General features: G+C 57.4%; 4 protein-coding genes across 6 annotated transcripts in view; 3 read left to right on the forward strand and 1 right to left on the reverse strand.

Annotated features, from left to right (window-relative positions):
- Positions 1-5,353, forward strand: part of SARS2 (seryl-tRNA synthetase 2, mitochondrial) — a 10,346-nt gene extending 4,993 nt beyond the window's left edge. Inside the window, exons 4-17 of one of the 2 annotated variants that reach the window (XM_011372251.2) lie at positions 300-388; positions 786-855; positions 942-996; positions 1,555-1,618; positions 1,846-1,951; positions 2,646-2,693; positions 2,882-2,990; positions 3,279-3,324; positions 3,412-3,499; positions 3,581-3,690; positions 4,341-4,434; positions 4,526-4,618; positions 4,710-4,775; positions 4,864-5,353. In XM_011372251.2, coding sequence (XP_011370553.1) covers positions 300-388; positions 786-855; positions 942-996; positions 1,555-1,618; positions 1,846-1,951; positions 2,646-2,693; positions 2,882-2,990; positions 3,279-3,324; positions 3,412-3,499; positions 3,581-3,690; positions 4,341-4,434; positions 4,526-4,618; positions 4,710-4,775; positions 4,864-5,007 — 1,182 coding nt within the window. In that variant the 3' untranslated portion in view covers positions 5,008-5,353. Of the gene's footprint in view, positions 1-299; positions 389-714; positions 856-941; positions 997-1,554; positions 1,619-1,845; positions 1,952-2,645; positions 2,694-2,881; positions 2,991-3,278; positions 3,325-3,411; positions 3,500-3,580; positions 3,691-4,340; positions 4,435-4,525; positions 4,619-4,709; positions 4,776-4,863 lie in introns of both variants that reach the window. The other variant, XM_011372249.2, reaches the window with a different exon arrangement.
- The window catches only part of SIRT2 (sirtuin 2), a 32,949-nt gene continuing 22,918 nt past the window's right edge, over positions 4,811-14,841 (forward strand). The window contains exons 1-2 of the mRNA XM_023537927.1: positions 4,811-4,832; positions 12,791-12,794. Coding sequence (XP_023393695.1) covers position 12,794 — 1 coding nt within the window. The 5' untranslated portion in view covers positions 4,811-4,832; positions 12,791-12,793. The remainder of the gene's footprint in view (positions 4,833-12,790; positions 12,795-14,841) is intronic.
- CCER2 (coiled-coil glutamate rich protein 2) lies at positions 5,417-9,367 on the forward strand. 2 transcript variants are annotated; one of them, XM_011372255.2, is made up of 5 exons: positions 5,417-7,020; positions 7,274-7,314; positions 7,480-7,567; positions 7,894-8,384; positions 9,041-9,367. In XM_011372255.2, exons 1-5 carry the CDS (start codon positions 6,897-6,899, stop codon positions 9,128-9,130), a joined length of 834 nt encoding a protein of 277 aa, XP_011370557.1. In that variant the 5' UTR covers positions 5,417-6,896; the 3' UTR covers positions 9,131-9,367. The 2 variants fall into 2 exon arrangements, with proteins under 2 accessions (XP_011370557.1, XP_023393698.1); XM_023537930.1 differs by having other exon boundaries at positions 7,894-9,367.
- NFKBIB (NFKB inhibitor beta) overlaps positions 9,455-14,841 on the reverse strand; it is a 10,558-nt gene continuing 5,171 nt past the window's right edge. Inside the window, exons 2-6 of the mRNA XM_011372258.2 lie at positions 12,156-12,261; positions 11,743-12,076; positions 10,701-10,789; positions 10,351-10,611; positions 9,455-9,603 (exon numbers count right to left, since the gene is read on the reverse strand). Of these exons, the coding sequence (XP_011370560.1) occupies positions 9,508-9,603; positions 10,351-10,611; positions 10,701-10,789; positions 11,743-12,076; positions 12,156-12,261 (886 nt within the window). The 3' untranslated portion in view covers positions 9,455-9,507. The remainder of the gene's footprint in view (positions 9,604-10,350; positions 10,612-10,700; positions 10,790-11,742; positions 12,077-12,155; positions 12,262-14,841) is intronic.

Consider the following 14,841-nt stretch of genomic DNA (forward strand, 5'->3'; position numbering starts at 1 on the left):
ACCCAGCCAGGCACTGGCACAGCAGGGAATTCAGATGCCCTGGACCTGTTTGACCTCTCACCCCCTTTTCTACCTCCTCCCCACCCCCAGCTTCGTCAGCCTAATCACCCTGTCTCTCCCACCAGGTGAACCAGGACGGCAGTCAAGTGCAGCAGGTACTAAGGGAGGGGATGTCTGTCCCCATGGGGGTGGGCCGCGGACACCATATCAGTCACACGCCTCCATGGTGTGTGACAGCTCAAACAAGGTTAAGAAAAAAAGAAAACTGGGCTCTTGATTCTGAAATTAAAAATCTTCAGGTGCCGTTGGATTCTGGTCCTGGCTCCGTATTTGGTCCTTCTCTCTTATTCCCAGACCGGCTTTCTCCCCCGGGGAATGGGGAGGCAGGGTCGGTGCAGAGACCACGTCCCTGAGAGCTCCAGCCATCGTTCAGGGTCCGAGTCTCATGAGTTCAGCTTGTGTCATGTGCTTGTCTTTGGCCAGTCGCTGTGGCCAAGGCTGTGGAATGTTCCATTAATCCAGGGCTGAGTCGTGTCCCCATGGACGTGCCATGTAGTGGTGAGGGGAGGTTCCCGAAAGGAAATTCGGGATGTTGAGCCAAAAGAGGAGGCAACAAGTGTCTACCACAGAGGTTCTGCTGGCAGGGGTCCAGGTCACGCTGGTCGAGGGACCCCTCACCCTGCTGTGGGCTGACCCTGCTCGCCCTGCCCCCAGGACCCCCAGTATCAGAATCTGCGGGCGCGTGGCCGGGAGATCCGGAAGCGGCTCGTGCTCCTGTACCCCAGGGAGGCCAGGCTCGAGGAGCAGTTCTACCTGCGAGCGCTGAGGCTGCCCAACCAGACCCACCCAGACGTGGTGAGCGCCATGCAGGGCAGTGGCGGGGGGGGCGGGGCAGGGGCCACCCAGTGCCACCTCTCCGGTGACACCTGCTGTCTCTGCAGCCCGTTGGGGACGAGAGCCAGGCCCGAGTGCTCCACGTGATCGGAAACAAGCCAGGTGGGCCATCCTCGGGCCCAGGGACCCTAGGCGGGGGGCGGGGGTCCTGGGGTCTGGGACGGCGCCAGCGCTGGTCCAACCCCAGGCGCCTCGGGCGGCGGCCCCATCTTCCGGTACTGGCTGGGCCCCAGCCATGTGTGCAGGGCGGTTCTGTCTCCCTTCTCTCTCCCCTCACCCCGTCCGGCCTGCTCACCCCGTCCCCGCCGTGTACGTGTCCACGTGTGTGTCTGTCCTTCTGTCTCTCTCTCTGGCCCGTCTCTCAGGGCTTCTCCTCCGCAGCTCTCTGTGTGTCTCCCTCTCAGTCTGTCTCTCCTCCTCCCAGCATTCCCATTCTTTCCCTCTCCTCCCCTCTTCCTCCTCTGCCGTCCCATCTCCACCTGTTCTCATCTCTGCCTCCATCGTGTCCTCTCTGCTTTTCTGTGTCTCTCTCTTCTCTTGCTTCCTCTCTCTCTTTCTCTTTCTCCTTTTCTTCTTCCCACTGTCTCTAATCCTGTCTTTCTGCCGCTGCTCCCTGGCTCTCTCTCCCCCTTAGACCCCATTCTTTTCATCCACATCCAGCTTTCTCCTTCCAACCCCGAGGCCACCTGGAAATCGCCGAGAAACTCGACATCATCCGGCAGAAGTGAGCCGCCTCCCAGCCCCTTCCGCCCGGCCCTCCCCACCTCGGCAGCTGGCGACCGGCTCTGCCTCGCGGGGCTCAGCACGGGGCTCTGCACGGGACCTGGAACCGCCAGGGCTCCTCCCAGCATGAATGTTTGATGCCCAGTCCCCCGCCTGGCAGCTGGGCCTCTGCTCTGGGGTGCAGCCCTGGCCCACATGCCCTCTCCTGTCTTCCCATCTGTCTCCCAGGCGTCTGTCCCACGTGTCCGGCCACCGCTCCTATTACCTGCGCGGGGCTGGGGCCCTCCTGCAGCACGGCCTGGTCAACTTCACACTCAACAAGCTCGTCCATCGGGTAGGAGCCAGGGTGGGAGGTCTGCCTGGAGGGGGCAGCATTGAAGCTGAGCTCAGAAGGCTCAAGGCGGAAGGAAGGGGTTGTGACCTCTGTTCCAGTCACTGTTTTCAGAGCTTTACATATATCATTGACACATTTAATTCTCATGGCAACGTTATGAGGCGGCTGCTAGTATTATCCCCACCTTAGAGACGGAGAAATTGAGGCCTGGGAGGGGAGTAAGTAACCCGAGGCCTCACGGCTAGTGTGTAGGCTCGAGGCTCCAGCCTACACTTTTAACCGCTGCTCCTCACCGCCTGCCTTTGGGGTGAAGGGAGTGTTGGGGAAACGTGGCATCTGTGGTAACTGGAGAAGTCGCAGAGGCTGAATGCACGGGGCGTCAGCCTTGCTGAGGGACTTGGACGCTCCCTGGGGAGCCACGGGAGGGACATGGTCAGATCTGTACTTTCGAACTACACTTGCGGCCGCCCTGGGTGGTATGATCTGAGTGAGGAAACCGTGAAGCGCCGGAAGAGGGCCCCAGTGACAGGGACACCAGCCCTAAGCCCACCGCTCGGACCTCCCTCGATTTCCTCCGAAGTGGAATGGACGAGGAGGCGCCATTGGCCCACCCTGTGGTGTCTCTCCTCCCGGCCTGAGCCGGGGGGCTGGTGGTCCTGGCTGTGCTCCTCACCCCTTTCCCTCCCCCTCACAGGGCTTCACCCCCATGACGGTGCCAGACCTTCTCCGAGGAGCTGTGTTTGTGAGTCGGGACACTAGCCCGCCTGCCCCGAGGAAGCCTCCCTGGGGCCGGCTTGAGGGGATCAGGCCATAACAGGGGGGCCAGAGTGATTCCACATTCTTCCAGGGAAGGAGGAGGGGTTGTGACTGCAAAATGAAGGACACTCAGGTTACCTGTCCTCTGACCTCTGTGCTTGGCCACCTCTCCAGGAAGGCTGTGGGATGACGCCAAACGCCAACCCATCCCAAATTTACAACATCGACCCCTCCCGCTTTGAAGACCTCAACCTGGCTGGGACAGCAGAGGTGGGGCTTGCAGGTGAGCACCTGCCTAGGAGCCAGGGCTTGTCAGGACCCCTCATGTCCTCAGAGCAGAAGGGATTATAGGGGTACAACCAACCAGGAGCACCTTGGGGGGGTGCGGCTGCCTGCCCCCGTGTACAGTTGGGCAGGTTGTTCACTGTACAACAGTACAGTGAGGATCCAGCCGCAGGTCGTGACGTGAGGTCGTGTCTGCCCGAGGGGAGACCTTTTCTAATTCTCACAAAGGTTTCCTTTGGACGGAGGGTGGTCCTGGCTGACTCATCCTGTCCCCCTCTTCCCCCAGGCTACTTCATGGACCACTCCGTGGCCTTCAGGGACCTGCCAATCAGGTGATGCCCAGTTCCTTTAGACCCTGTCCCCACCTGTGACATTCCCTCTCCCCTCCCTGACCGACCCCACCTCCCCTGCTCCCCCAGGATGGTTTGTTCCAGTACTTGCTACCGGGCGGAAACACACACGGGGAAGGAGCCGTGGGGGCTGTATCGAGTGCACCACTTCACCAAGGTTGGTGTAGCTGGGACTTTGAGGGGGATCACCCCAACAGCCCAGGGCTTCCTGACTCCTATACTCCCCGCCCTGTTCCAGGTGGAGATGTTTGGGGTAACAGGCCCTGGACTGGAGCAGAGCTCGCAGTTGCTGGAGGAATTCCTGTCCCTTCAGATGGAGATCTTGACGGAGCTGGGCTTGCACTTCCGGTACAGAGGGGACGACAGTGCTCCCCCCTTTCCTCCCTGCCCCCTTTTCCCTGTATTAAGATTACATGTAGGCCGTCTACCTGTCAATCTCTGAAGTCCTGTACAGGATTGTGGGATTGGAACTGTAGCATAAGCGGCACAGGGCACTCCGGGGTCTAGACGGAGGTCTCTCCCCTCCTGCTGCTCCCAGTCCCTAGGGTGTCGCCTCATCCACATGGTCCAAGATGACTTCTCACCACCCAGTGGGAAGGTGAGGAGGGCACACTCCTTCCCTTTAAGGGGTGACCTGGATGTTGCAAGCCTACTCCCTCTCTCATAGTCACATGTAGCTTTGAAAAGACGCTGAGAAATGCAGACTTTTTTCTGACCCATTACAAAAATCTGGGTTGCCATTATTATAGATGGTGGGAATGGCCATGGTGAGCAGCCTGGAGATGCAGCCACATCCCCTCCTGCCTCCTCCCCCATCAACTCCTTTTCCACCTCCTCCTCCTGTACCACTCTCTCCATCACCACCTCCTGCCTCTCGGAGGTGTCACCGTCTCCTCCTTTGCCCACTATTTTGGCTGCCTTCTCGTCCATCAGCCTCCATTTTTTTTCCTCCTCCTCCTCTTCTCACTCGCTGACCTTGTCTTTCACCATGGCTACAGGGTCCTGGACATGCCCACCCAGGAACTGGGCCTTCCTGCCTACCGCAAGTTCGACATTGAGGCTTGGATGCCAGGCCGTGGCCGCTTTGGCGAGGTGAGCCCCTGCCCCTGTGGGGACACAGCGCGGAAAGAGGATGACGCCGTCCCCCACAGCTGATCCTCTCAGCCCACCCGCCTCCTCACAGGTCACCAGTGCTTCCAACTGCACGGACTTCCAGAGCCGCCGCCTCCACATCATGTTCCAGACGGAGGCCGGGGAGCTGCAGTTTGCCCACACGGTGAGTACCTGCACGCCTGTGCCTCCACTCCTAGACCCTCACCGCCTCAGCCCCTCCCTGGGGCCTCCGTCTGAGCATGCGTCTCCCCCAGGTGAATGCCACAGCCTGTGCTGTCCCCCGCCTCCTCATCGCCCTCCTGGAGAGCAATCAGCAAAAGGTGAGGGGGTCGAAGGATCACACCCAGAGCGGAGGGTCGAGGGCTGGCGCAGCAGCAGCATCCTGAGGCCTGTCTGCTCTGTCCCCAGGACGGCTCAGTCCTCGTGCCCCCTGCCCTCCAGCCCTACCTAGGCACCGACCGGATCACGGCCCCCACCCACGTGCCTCTCCAGTACATCGGCCCCAACCAGCCACAGAAGCCCAGGCTCCCAGGCCAGCCTGCCTTGAGCTGAGGACTCATCCTTATCAGCCACCAGGGTCATCATTGTTTCCTGGAGCTCAGGGGCCCTGGACCCCTGGGACCTGTTGTCCTTGGCCTGTCCTGACATCTGCATTCCTCACGTCAGCTCCACTCCTGGGCCTCTGGACTCCAGGACCCACCTCTCTTCCTTCCCTTTTTCCTCAGAATCAGTCAGTGGCCAAGTTCGACTGATTGGGGGCCCAGCCTGCACTGGGAAGCAGGACATCTGGGGACTTGCAGGCTGTAGGGATGGGGGAAGGAGAGAGGCCTCCATGCCTCCTTTCTTCTTCCCTCCCTCAGTGCTTAGCAGAAAGTTCCCAATAAATGGTCAGAACAAAGGCCTTTGTGGATCTGTGATGGAGGGAGATGGCCCTGGCTGACTTGCGGGAAGGGGCGGGATGGGGCGGGATGGGGCGGGATGGGGCAGGCGGGGCTGGGCAATTGCTCAGAGGTACTGAATCATCAAAGGGACTATGGGCGGAAGTGTCCAGCAACCCCTAGAGCACATCTCAGCATGTGGGCATTTTCCCAGCCCCTCAGGCCACGGCCCTGGGAGTCATTCTTGACTCCTCCCACATCTACATCCATTCAGTCAGCAGACCCTGGCAGCCCCACCTTCGAAGTGTTTCCAGAACCTGCCCTTGCTCTGTCTTGGGTTCCTCCCTGGTCCTCTCCACCATTATATCCCATTTGGAGAGTCACACGGCCTTTTTGCTGTCTGTCTGCTCCCTGTTCCCACACGCAGCCAGAGGGACCCTGTGAACACCTGCGTCGGGGCACGTCCCCCTGCTCAGAGCCCTCCCATGGCTCCATCTCATTTGGGAGAAGATAGAATTGTCACCATAATCCACAAGGCCCCATGTCATCTGCCTCTTGTCCTCTGGCCGCCCCCAACCTGCCTTGATGTTCCAACTCTGCAAACTCATTCCCAACCTAGGCCTTTGCACTCGCCCGCCCCGCCTCCCGGGGCCCTCTCCCCCTGGAACTTACGCGATTGCCTTCCTTTTGTCACTCAGGCCTTCGCCCAAGTGTCAGCTCCTCAGAGACGACTCCTGACAACCGTGGCCAAAGTCAAACCCCAGCACTCAGTATCTACGTGCGCAAGCATGTGACACACCAGTCACTCCCTTCTTTCTCACATGGCGTGTGTTTATTCCCATATTGTCTGTCTCCCACTTCTCAAATGTCCAGGAGGGCAGGGCAGTTTGCCAGGTCCTCACCCGTGCAGCCCCAGGATTTAGAGGAGGGCTGGACTTTTATAGTAGGTGCTCAATAAAAATTCCTGGCATGAAGGTGCTTGGACGTGTGCAGTTCCCAGTGCCTGGTACTGCCTGAGTTTGCTCACACATTAATTTGCTCAATCCTCACCGTGGAGCCTCCTCGCCTGTGGAGCAGGTCGCACAGACCCTATTGCGCAAATGAAGAAACAGGATCAGAGAAGTTAAGCGACTGTCCCAGGGCTGCAGGGCTGGTAGCAGTGGAGCTGGGGATCAGGCTCCACTGATCCCCTCAACCTCTGAGGGAATCGGCCGTGCGACCCACTCTCCAGATGAGGAAACCGGGCGAGGGTAGGAATTGCCTGGGGTCGGTCTGTTTAGTCCATTTACATGGCTGCGCTAGATTCTCATCCGGTCCGCCTCCCAGTGAGGCCTTAAGCTCGTCAGGTGTGCTTCCGTGGGGGCCCGCTCCCTCCCCCAATGCTGGTGCTCAGGTGCGCGAAGCAGGAGGGGAGGGCGGGGAGCTGTGCAGGGTGTGTGTCCCCATGAATAATTGAGGGTCTCAGGTCAGAGAACTGCAGCTGTTGCCCTGCCTTGGGCAGGGAGGAGGCGGTGGCGACGTCACTTTCTCCCTTGCGGGGCCACCGGAGCAGGTTATAAGGAGATGCTGCCCTGGCCTCACGGTGCTGAGGACCCTGGTCCAGACGCCACCATGCAGCGCCGCAGGGCTGCCGCCATGCTGCCGTGGCTGCCACTGTCCCCACTGCTGTTCCCGCTGCTGGGGGCAGGTGAGTGCCGGGGGAGGGGGTACCTCAGCAGCCAGCCTGGTGAGCAGGGACTCGGGTGACTGGGGGCTGGGATGGTGCACCCAGCAGGGGCGAGTTAGAGACTTCACAGGCAGAGCTTACAGGTGGGGACGGTGCACCTGAAAGGTGGGCTGCGGTGGGGACTGTGAGTACCAGGGCGCCCTTGGAGCTGGGATCAGCGCCGAGGACAGCGCATGGGGCACCCGAGCCCAGCTTTCTCTTCCTTCCTCCACAGCCATCGCTGTTCCCTTGGCGCAGAGACCCTCCAAGGAGGAGGTGAGGAGTGTGAACCCCTGGCCCTGCGTCATCTCCCTGGAGCCATGGCCCTTCCTGCCCAGCCTCCTCCACGATCCTCGCCCCTCCCACCCTCCAACTGCCCAACTGCGCTCCTTACTCCCATCTGCCCTGCCCTCGACCTCACCTCTGACCCTTCGCCCCCAGCTGACCCGCTGCCTGGCAGAGGTGGTCACAGAAGTGCTGACGCTGGGCCAGGCCCCGCGAGGCCCCTGCATGGCTGTCCTCCACAAAGGTAAGGAGGGCCCGGGCCCCAGTTCCTCCGGGAGCCCCCACTGCACCTGGGATTCTGTGCAGGGCTGCCTGAAGAGGAGGTGTCGTCTCCTTTCGTCCCGGAGTCCCCTTGCCTGGGCTGGTGTGGCACTGCCCAGCGTCCAGCCTGGCCCCCAGCCCAGCCTTGGGGCTCCCTGCAGGTATAGGACAGGGGCAGAGACTCCAGGGCACCTGACCCACCTCTCCCAGTTCCGGACAGTGCCCTCACGGGAGGTCAAGTGGGCCCCAAAACTCCTCGAGGTGTTTCCCAGCTGGCTGCACAGAGAACAACCTTTCTCTCTCCACCAGAGGTGTGTAAGACAGAGCCCTACGGCAGTGCGTCCACCAACGAGAAAGGCCTGCTGGTTGAGGATTTCAAGAAGCGGGAGGCTGGGAAGATGAGGTCCAGCCAGGAGGTGAGGGACGAGGAAGAGGAGACGGCCGAGGAGAGGACCCACGAGTCCGAGGTGCGGGAACAGGCCATCCACGAGCAGCTCCACAGCCGGCTCTGCCAGGGGGACGACCACGAGGAGGAGGAAAAGAAGAAGAAGGGGCCCATGGAGACCTTCGAGGGCCTGTGGAAGCAGCGCCTAGAAGGTGGAGGGCGCCCACAGAAGCGGGTGGCAGAGCAGGCCAGGGACGAGGAGACAGCCCTGCAGGTGCTGGGCGGGGCCCGCAGCCTGTGGCAGGGGGCGGAGAGTGGGGGAAGAGAGAGGCATGAGACCTCGCTGCACCGCCACCACCTCCGCCAGCCAGAAACGGAGCCCACGCAGGAGAAGGAAGACGCTTCGGAAAGGGAGGTGAGTGGGGGGGGGCAGTGGGGCGGGGACGGACCAAGCGTCAGTGGAGTAACTATGAAACAGCTACCGGCGTTGGGCCATAGACAGCAAGATCCACCAGGAACGGGTCACAGTGACCAGGACGGACACAGGGACTAGGCAGCAACATGCTAAGCCTCTCCCTGACCAGCGACGCTTCTGTTCTGAGATTGCCGTAACCCAGATGGCCACATTAGCGCACAGAGGCATCTGAGTAAGCCACCATTGCTAGTTCCTGATGCGTAAACTGAGCACAAAAAAAAATGGCTGCTGCGCCTGGTTCACTGGGCTGCAGATGGACACTATTGCTGGGTCACGGAAAGTAAGATGTATCCATGATTGGTGACAGTAACCAAAATGACCATCACTTTACAAATGGGTCATGGCATCCAAGTTGGGCACCTCTGCTGGTCCTGTGTCTGCTGCTGTTGGCCTTGGCAGTCACCAGAGACCTCGCAGCTGGTCGTGTTGGCCAACGTAACTCTTCCGGGGTTGTGGCAACCACTGTGGTCATCATCACAGCCCACCATGAGCAGAAGGACTACTCTGGCTGCCATTGTGCGAGCTGACACGGGTGAGCACTGAGGTAGCCTGCCTTTGAAGGTGGGCGCTGATCACCCCATTTCTGATCCCGCCAGGAGCAGGATGTGGAGCGGCTGGAGCACGTGAGAGAGGAGCTGAAGAAGGCCGCGGAGATGCTGGGGGCGGAGCTCAGGAGGGAGCGCTGACGCCGGGGCCTCCTCCCTCCAGACACCCTGTGGCTCAGGCCTGTTGACTCCCAAAGCCCCCACCTCGCCTCGCATCCTTCTCCACTCCCCAGCCGCAGGAGTGGGGAGAAGGGTGCGCCCTGGAACCAGGCCTGAGGGCCGGTCTGTGCTGGGTAGAAGGGCCGGGCTCAGGAAATAGCCCGCCCCCCAGACAACCCACCCCAACCCTTCCGAGTGAATAAAGCACAAAGAAAACCACCATGGCTCCTGTGTAGCACTGGATTCTGGAGGGATGAGGCCCGGGAATAAACTGGAGGACTGGGAAGGCAACCATCAGTCTAGTCACTGGGTGTCAGAACTGGGATTTTATTAAATTGGAAATTCTATTAACAATTAAGTCAGACGGGGTCGTCAGGGGGAGGTTTTGAGGCTGGGGTAGGAGGTAGCCGGTGTGGGCTCCGGCCACTGTGGACCACGATGTCGTCATATTCATCCTGGGGGCAGAGGGGGCCAGGTAGAGGGGCTCAGGCGGCTGCCACCCTGCCTGCTGCCCGAGTCCTCCCACCCACCCTGAGAACTGAGTCTTGCTTTGAAGCCCGAGTTCCACTTCCCCGCTCCTCGTTCTCCACCCACCATGTTCAGGGTGACCTGTTCTCCCACGGCTGCCGTTTGGGCTCTAGCCTGGTTGCTTCTCCAGTTCTTCAGCAGCCACAGCCCTTAGGGTGTCCCTCCTCCGCCCCCTCCCTCTGCCTTTACCCGACTTCCTCAGCCTCCACCATTCAACATGGTGCCTGCCCACGGTAGTGTCTCTGCTGTAGGTTCTCCAAAGAAACCTCCTCTCCGCTGGCTCAGGTTTCTGCCCCCCGCTGCCAGTGTTCGAGTCACTGCTGCCCACAGCCTGAATTCATCTTCCCACAGCCCAAGTTCTCCAACTCTTGCTCCACGAAATCGCTCCGCACACTGCTGCCCACTCACTGCTGCCTATTTACCAGTCACCATGACGGAGGGCTCTACCTCTGCCTGAGTTCTCCCCCTACCGCCGCCTGCGTTTCTCATCACACAGCCTGAGCAACCCCCACCACCCCCGTCCAGGTCACTTGCACTGCTTGCTCTCCCGCCTTAGTTCTGTAATCACAGCAGCCCGAGGTCAGGCTCAATGTGCTGCCTAATTTCTCTCCCCCTTGCCTGCCCATCTACCCCGACCCCCCAGCTGGACTGCCCAGTCTGTCCTCCTGACTCACGGCCTCGTCCCCGCTGTCGCTGTCACTACTGCTGCTGCAGGGGCCAGGCTTGTCGTCCTCGTCCTCGGGCTCAGGGGCTCCATGTGCACGGAGGAGGCGAGCGAGGACAGGGTTGGGCCGGAGCGTGGCACTGCCCAGCGGGGTGCGGCCACCGTACATGCGGGCAGCGGGGTCGGCACCTGCCTTCAGAAGAAGCTCCAGCACATCGGGCGCTTGGGCCTCCACTGCCAAGTGCAGGGGGCTCCGGCCGCACGTGGGCTCCTGGAGGGTGCAGCAGAGCGGTCAGAGGAGACCCGGCCCACTCCGGGGACAACCAAGCCCTGCCACGCCGTCCCCCTAGGGCAGCTCACAGGTTTGTTGAGGTCAGCTCCAGCCTTCCGCAGTAGTCGGACCATCTCCGCGTCTTTGTGGATGACAGCCACATGGAGTGGGGTGTGGCCTGGGGAACAGTGACTAGTGTCAGACAATGGGGAGGCGGTAAGGGCCATGGGTCCCCGATGTCATGATCCTGGGAAGGGCTTCATGGCCTGAGGATGACTGACTTTGGGGTTTGGCTCCTGAATTCCTGGACATGTCAAAGGGGCACCTGCGTCACAAATGCCTAAGTCTCAGGTGGACTGGAGCTTGCTGGCGGTGCCCATGGCTAGGTTGTGGGATGTCCAAGGCCTACGGCCGAAGAGCCTGGGGCTGAGGACAGGAGCCCTGGGTCTTGGGGCAAGGAAACCCGAGTCTCCAGTCTTACTTCACAAAGAACCTGGACCCCAAATTCCTGGGTCCTGAGTAGCCGAAGGGCCTGTGACCTTGGAGGTGGAATAAACCCTGAACACTGGGTCCTGGATGACCTTAGTCCCTCTGTGGAGGGGCCTGGTACCAGGTACTCGGACTTAGAGGTTGGGGAGCTGACATTCAGATGCGAGGCCCTGGGTGGACAGGGTCTTTTCTTCCCATGAGGCCTAGCTGAGGAGGGCTATCCCTGAACCCTGATGTCAGTCTCTGGGAACCTGGGCTGCCAGAGTCTCACAGAGGGTCTGGGCCTTGAGTTCCCTCATCCTGAGTGGGCTGAGACCTATGGTTGGGGGAGGGGTGCGTCCAAGGTGCGTTGTGCCTTCCGGCTGGGGAGACTGAGTCCAATAACTGGATCTAACCTAGTAGTTCTAGACCTGTGGGTTCCAAGTGGTCTGGGGCCTCCAAGTGGGGGTCCTGGGTCCCACATAGGCAACTCTCAACAGCCTGGGGCCTGAGTGAAAGTCTTTGGTCCCAGTGCCTGGGCCCCTGAAGCCTCGGTATTATTCCCCACGGGGCTGGGTGTTGAGTCGGAAGAGCTGAGCCCAGAGCCAGGTGCTCTCGCCCTGCCAGGGAGCCAGGCTGGTCTCCGTGCCTGTGGACCCTCACCCTCATAGTTTTCAGCCTCCAGCTGCAGCTTCCAGTTCTCCTCGTTCTCATCCTCTTCCTTCCCCAGGTCGGATTCGAGGTACAAGGCAACAGGGGTGTGGTCGGTGTCAGGAGCGTGGTCAGGGCCCTGAGCGAGGTAGGTATTGGGGGCTCCCCTAGGGCGCTGGGGGCGGGACTGGAGCAGCACACGAGCGCAGGTGTGTGCCCCCACACGGCAGGCCAGGTGCAGCGCCGTGTGGCCCCCACGCTCTGCCACGTGCAACCCAGCGCCTGCCGCATACAACTTCTCCACTGTGGATGCCTCCCCTAGGATGGCTGCCAGGTGTAGGGCTGTCTGCAGGAGCAGAGGGCAGGTTAGGGGCTGTACTGAGAATCCTGGCCCCCAAGCCCTATACCCTCCCCCAGCTGCTCACCTGGCCGAGGTCGTTCTGCAGGTCCAGGTATTCTGTTCCAGCTGCAAAGCTTAGGAGGAAATCCAGGAAGGGCTCATGCTGATGAATCACAGCTAAGTGCAGTGCCCTGAGGACAAGGACAGGGGTCAGAAGGCAGAGTCAAGTACTCTGGCATTTATTCACTCAACAAACATGGCGTAACTACTGTGTGCTAGGCATTGCAACCACAGTTCTGGAACTAGTTGTCAGGAATCTGAGAGGATCAGGTCAGAGTTAATTCAGCAACTTTGCTTAATTAATGTTCTTAAGTAGGACTCCTACTTCCTCTCAAGATGAAGTAACATGGACCAGGTTTCCCTCCCATCTGAATTAACCAACAAATCAGACAAAACGGAGTATGTGAAACAACAGTTTCCAAGATACTGGACGTCATGCAATGACGACAGTGAGAGACAGGAAACCAATGAGGTGAGCCCTTCGACTGACTGCCACAGCTTACTGTCTTGAGAGTTTCCAAGCCACAGTGCAGAGAGGGGGAACCCAGGCAGGGCTCAGGGAGGGGGAACCCAGGCAGGGCTCGGCAGATTGCCTGAGGTGAGGAGGCGGAGCTGAGTATGGGGGTAGCCAGCTGGCTACTAGGACAGAGGACCTGAGAGGAGAGCTGCAAGGGGAGAGACCCTGGAGATCCACAGAGGGGCCTCTCAAGTATTTAGGAGACTACTGATCAGGGTATGGGTGTGAGGAAACTACCCTGGTCTGGGGTGGGAAAAAAAACATCCGAAAGGATTAGAGAAATGTGTCCATCACTCACACAGGGCCAGGAATAGTGTGTGCTCCCACTAGCCAGACTAGGAAAAACCCACCACTCATAGGACATCAGGTAGAATACTCTGGAAGGTCTTACCTCGGCAGTGGGGAATAACGAGCTCTACATGGGACACTGCTCAGGACCCAACTAACAAATCATAAAAGCAAAACCCAAAAGGATCAAACTACTAACAAGTAATTTAATTGTGTCCCAGAACCATACTCAAGAATATTTATAGGAACGTAACACTCGGCAGCCTAACAAAGTAAAATCCACAATGCCTGGCATCTAATCAAAGATTACCAGGCAGGCAAAGAAGGAGGGAAACATGATGGTAATGAGAATAATCAATCAACTGAATTAACCCAGAAATGACCCAGATGTTAAAATTAGCAAATAAGAATAACTGTATCTCATACATTCCAAATGTTAAGTAGAGACATGGATGATAAAAGAAAAAGAGTCCAGTTGAACTCAGAGGTAAAAACTTCAGCATCTGAAATGAAAAACACACCAGACGGGATTAACAACAGGTTAACATCACAGAAGAAAAGGTTAATGAATTTGAAGACTTAATGACAGAAACTCTCTAGAATGAAACATGAAGAGAACATTTAAAAATGCAAAGAGCATCGGTGAGCTTGGGACAATGTCCCCAAAAGAAGAGGGGCATAGAAAAAGCATCTAAAGAAATAATGCTGAAAACTCTACACCTATAGATCTAAGAGGCTGAATGACTGCCAAGAACAGGAACTATGAAGAAAACTACACTAAGGCCCATCACAAAAGAATCTGTTCAAAACCAATGATAAAGACCAAATCTTAAAAGCAGCCAGAGAAAAAGATACTTTCAGTATGGAGGAGTAGAAATAAGAGAATAATGCAAAACCAACCAACCAACCACACACACAATGGCGCGACATCTTAAACTACTCAAAGACAATGACTGTCAAACTAGAATTCCTTAACCTAACAAAAGTAGCTTTCAAAAATGAAGACATTAAACAGATATATGTTTTCAGATACACAGAAGCCAAAAGAACACCCCACCAGCAGACCAGCACCAACAAGGAACCTTAAAGGAAACCTGCAAACAAAAGGAAAATGATATCAAATTGAATTATGGATCTATACAAAGGGCCAGAGAAGGCTGAAAATAGTAACGCTATGGGTAAACATGATTTTTTTCTTATCATGTAAGTCTCTTTAGAAGATAATTTTTAAAAAGTAATTGACTGTTTAATCATAATAATAACAATGTTGTGGAGTTTACAGCACATGTGTAAGAAGCTTTGGCTGGGAGGGGACATAGAGAAATAAACTATTCTAAGGTTCTTTTACTCCATGAGAAGTGGAATAATATCACTTGAAGGTTAAAGTTGTACACTATAAACTCTAAAGCAGGAGTCAGCAAACACTTTCTGTCTAGGGCCAGATAAATATTTTAGGCTTTGGGGATCACGTGGTCTCTCTTTTACCTACTCAACTCTGCTGTGGTGTGGAAGCAGCCGCCGGCAATATGGAAACAAATGATCAGGGCTGTATTCCACAGAACTTTATTTATGGAGTCTGAAATTGGAATTTCATATAATTTTCACTGACCACAAAAGTCGTCTTTTTTTTCCCAACCATTTAAAAATCTGAAAAACGTTCTTAGCTCACAGCTGCACAAAAGCAGGTGGCTGGCTGGGTTCTGCCTGAAGGCCAGAGTTTGCCTTGCCCGGCTTTCAGAGCAACCACTGAAGAAACAAAAAGTTAAAGCAATTGAGCCAACAAAAGAAATGGGACAAAATGTACTGGTTCCAGAAGAAGGCAGAAAAAGAGAAGGGAAACAAAGAAGAGATAAGTAGAAAACCAATAACAAGATGATAAACCTAAACATAACCATGTCAATAATTA

The sequence above is a fragment of the Pteropus vampyrus genome, unplaced genomic scaffold (genome assembly GCF_000151845.1).
Source record: "Pteropus vampyrus isolate Shadow unplaced genomic scaffold, Pvam_2.0 Scaffold203, whole genome shotgun sequence".
In the NCBI taxonomy this organism is placed as follows: domain Eukaryota; kingdom Metazoa; phylum Chordata; class Mammalia; order Chiroptera; family Pteropodidae; genus Pteropus; species Pteropus vampyrus.

Coding starts and splice junctions, on each gene's coding strand:
- CCER2 (XM_023537930.1), top strand. CDS start 6,897: ATGCTGCCCTGGCCTCACGGTGCTGAGGACCCTGGTCCAGACGCCACC. Junction 7,315..7,479: donor AGAGACCCTCCAAGGAGGAG/GTGAGGAGTGTG, acceptor CTTCGCCCCCAG/CTGACCCGCTGCCTGGCAGA. Junction 7,568..7,893: donor CATGGCTGTCCTCCACAAAG/GTAAGGAGGGCC, acceptor TCTCTCCACCAG/AGGTGTGTAAGACAGAGCCC.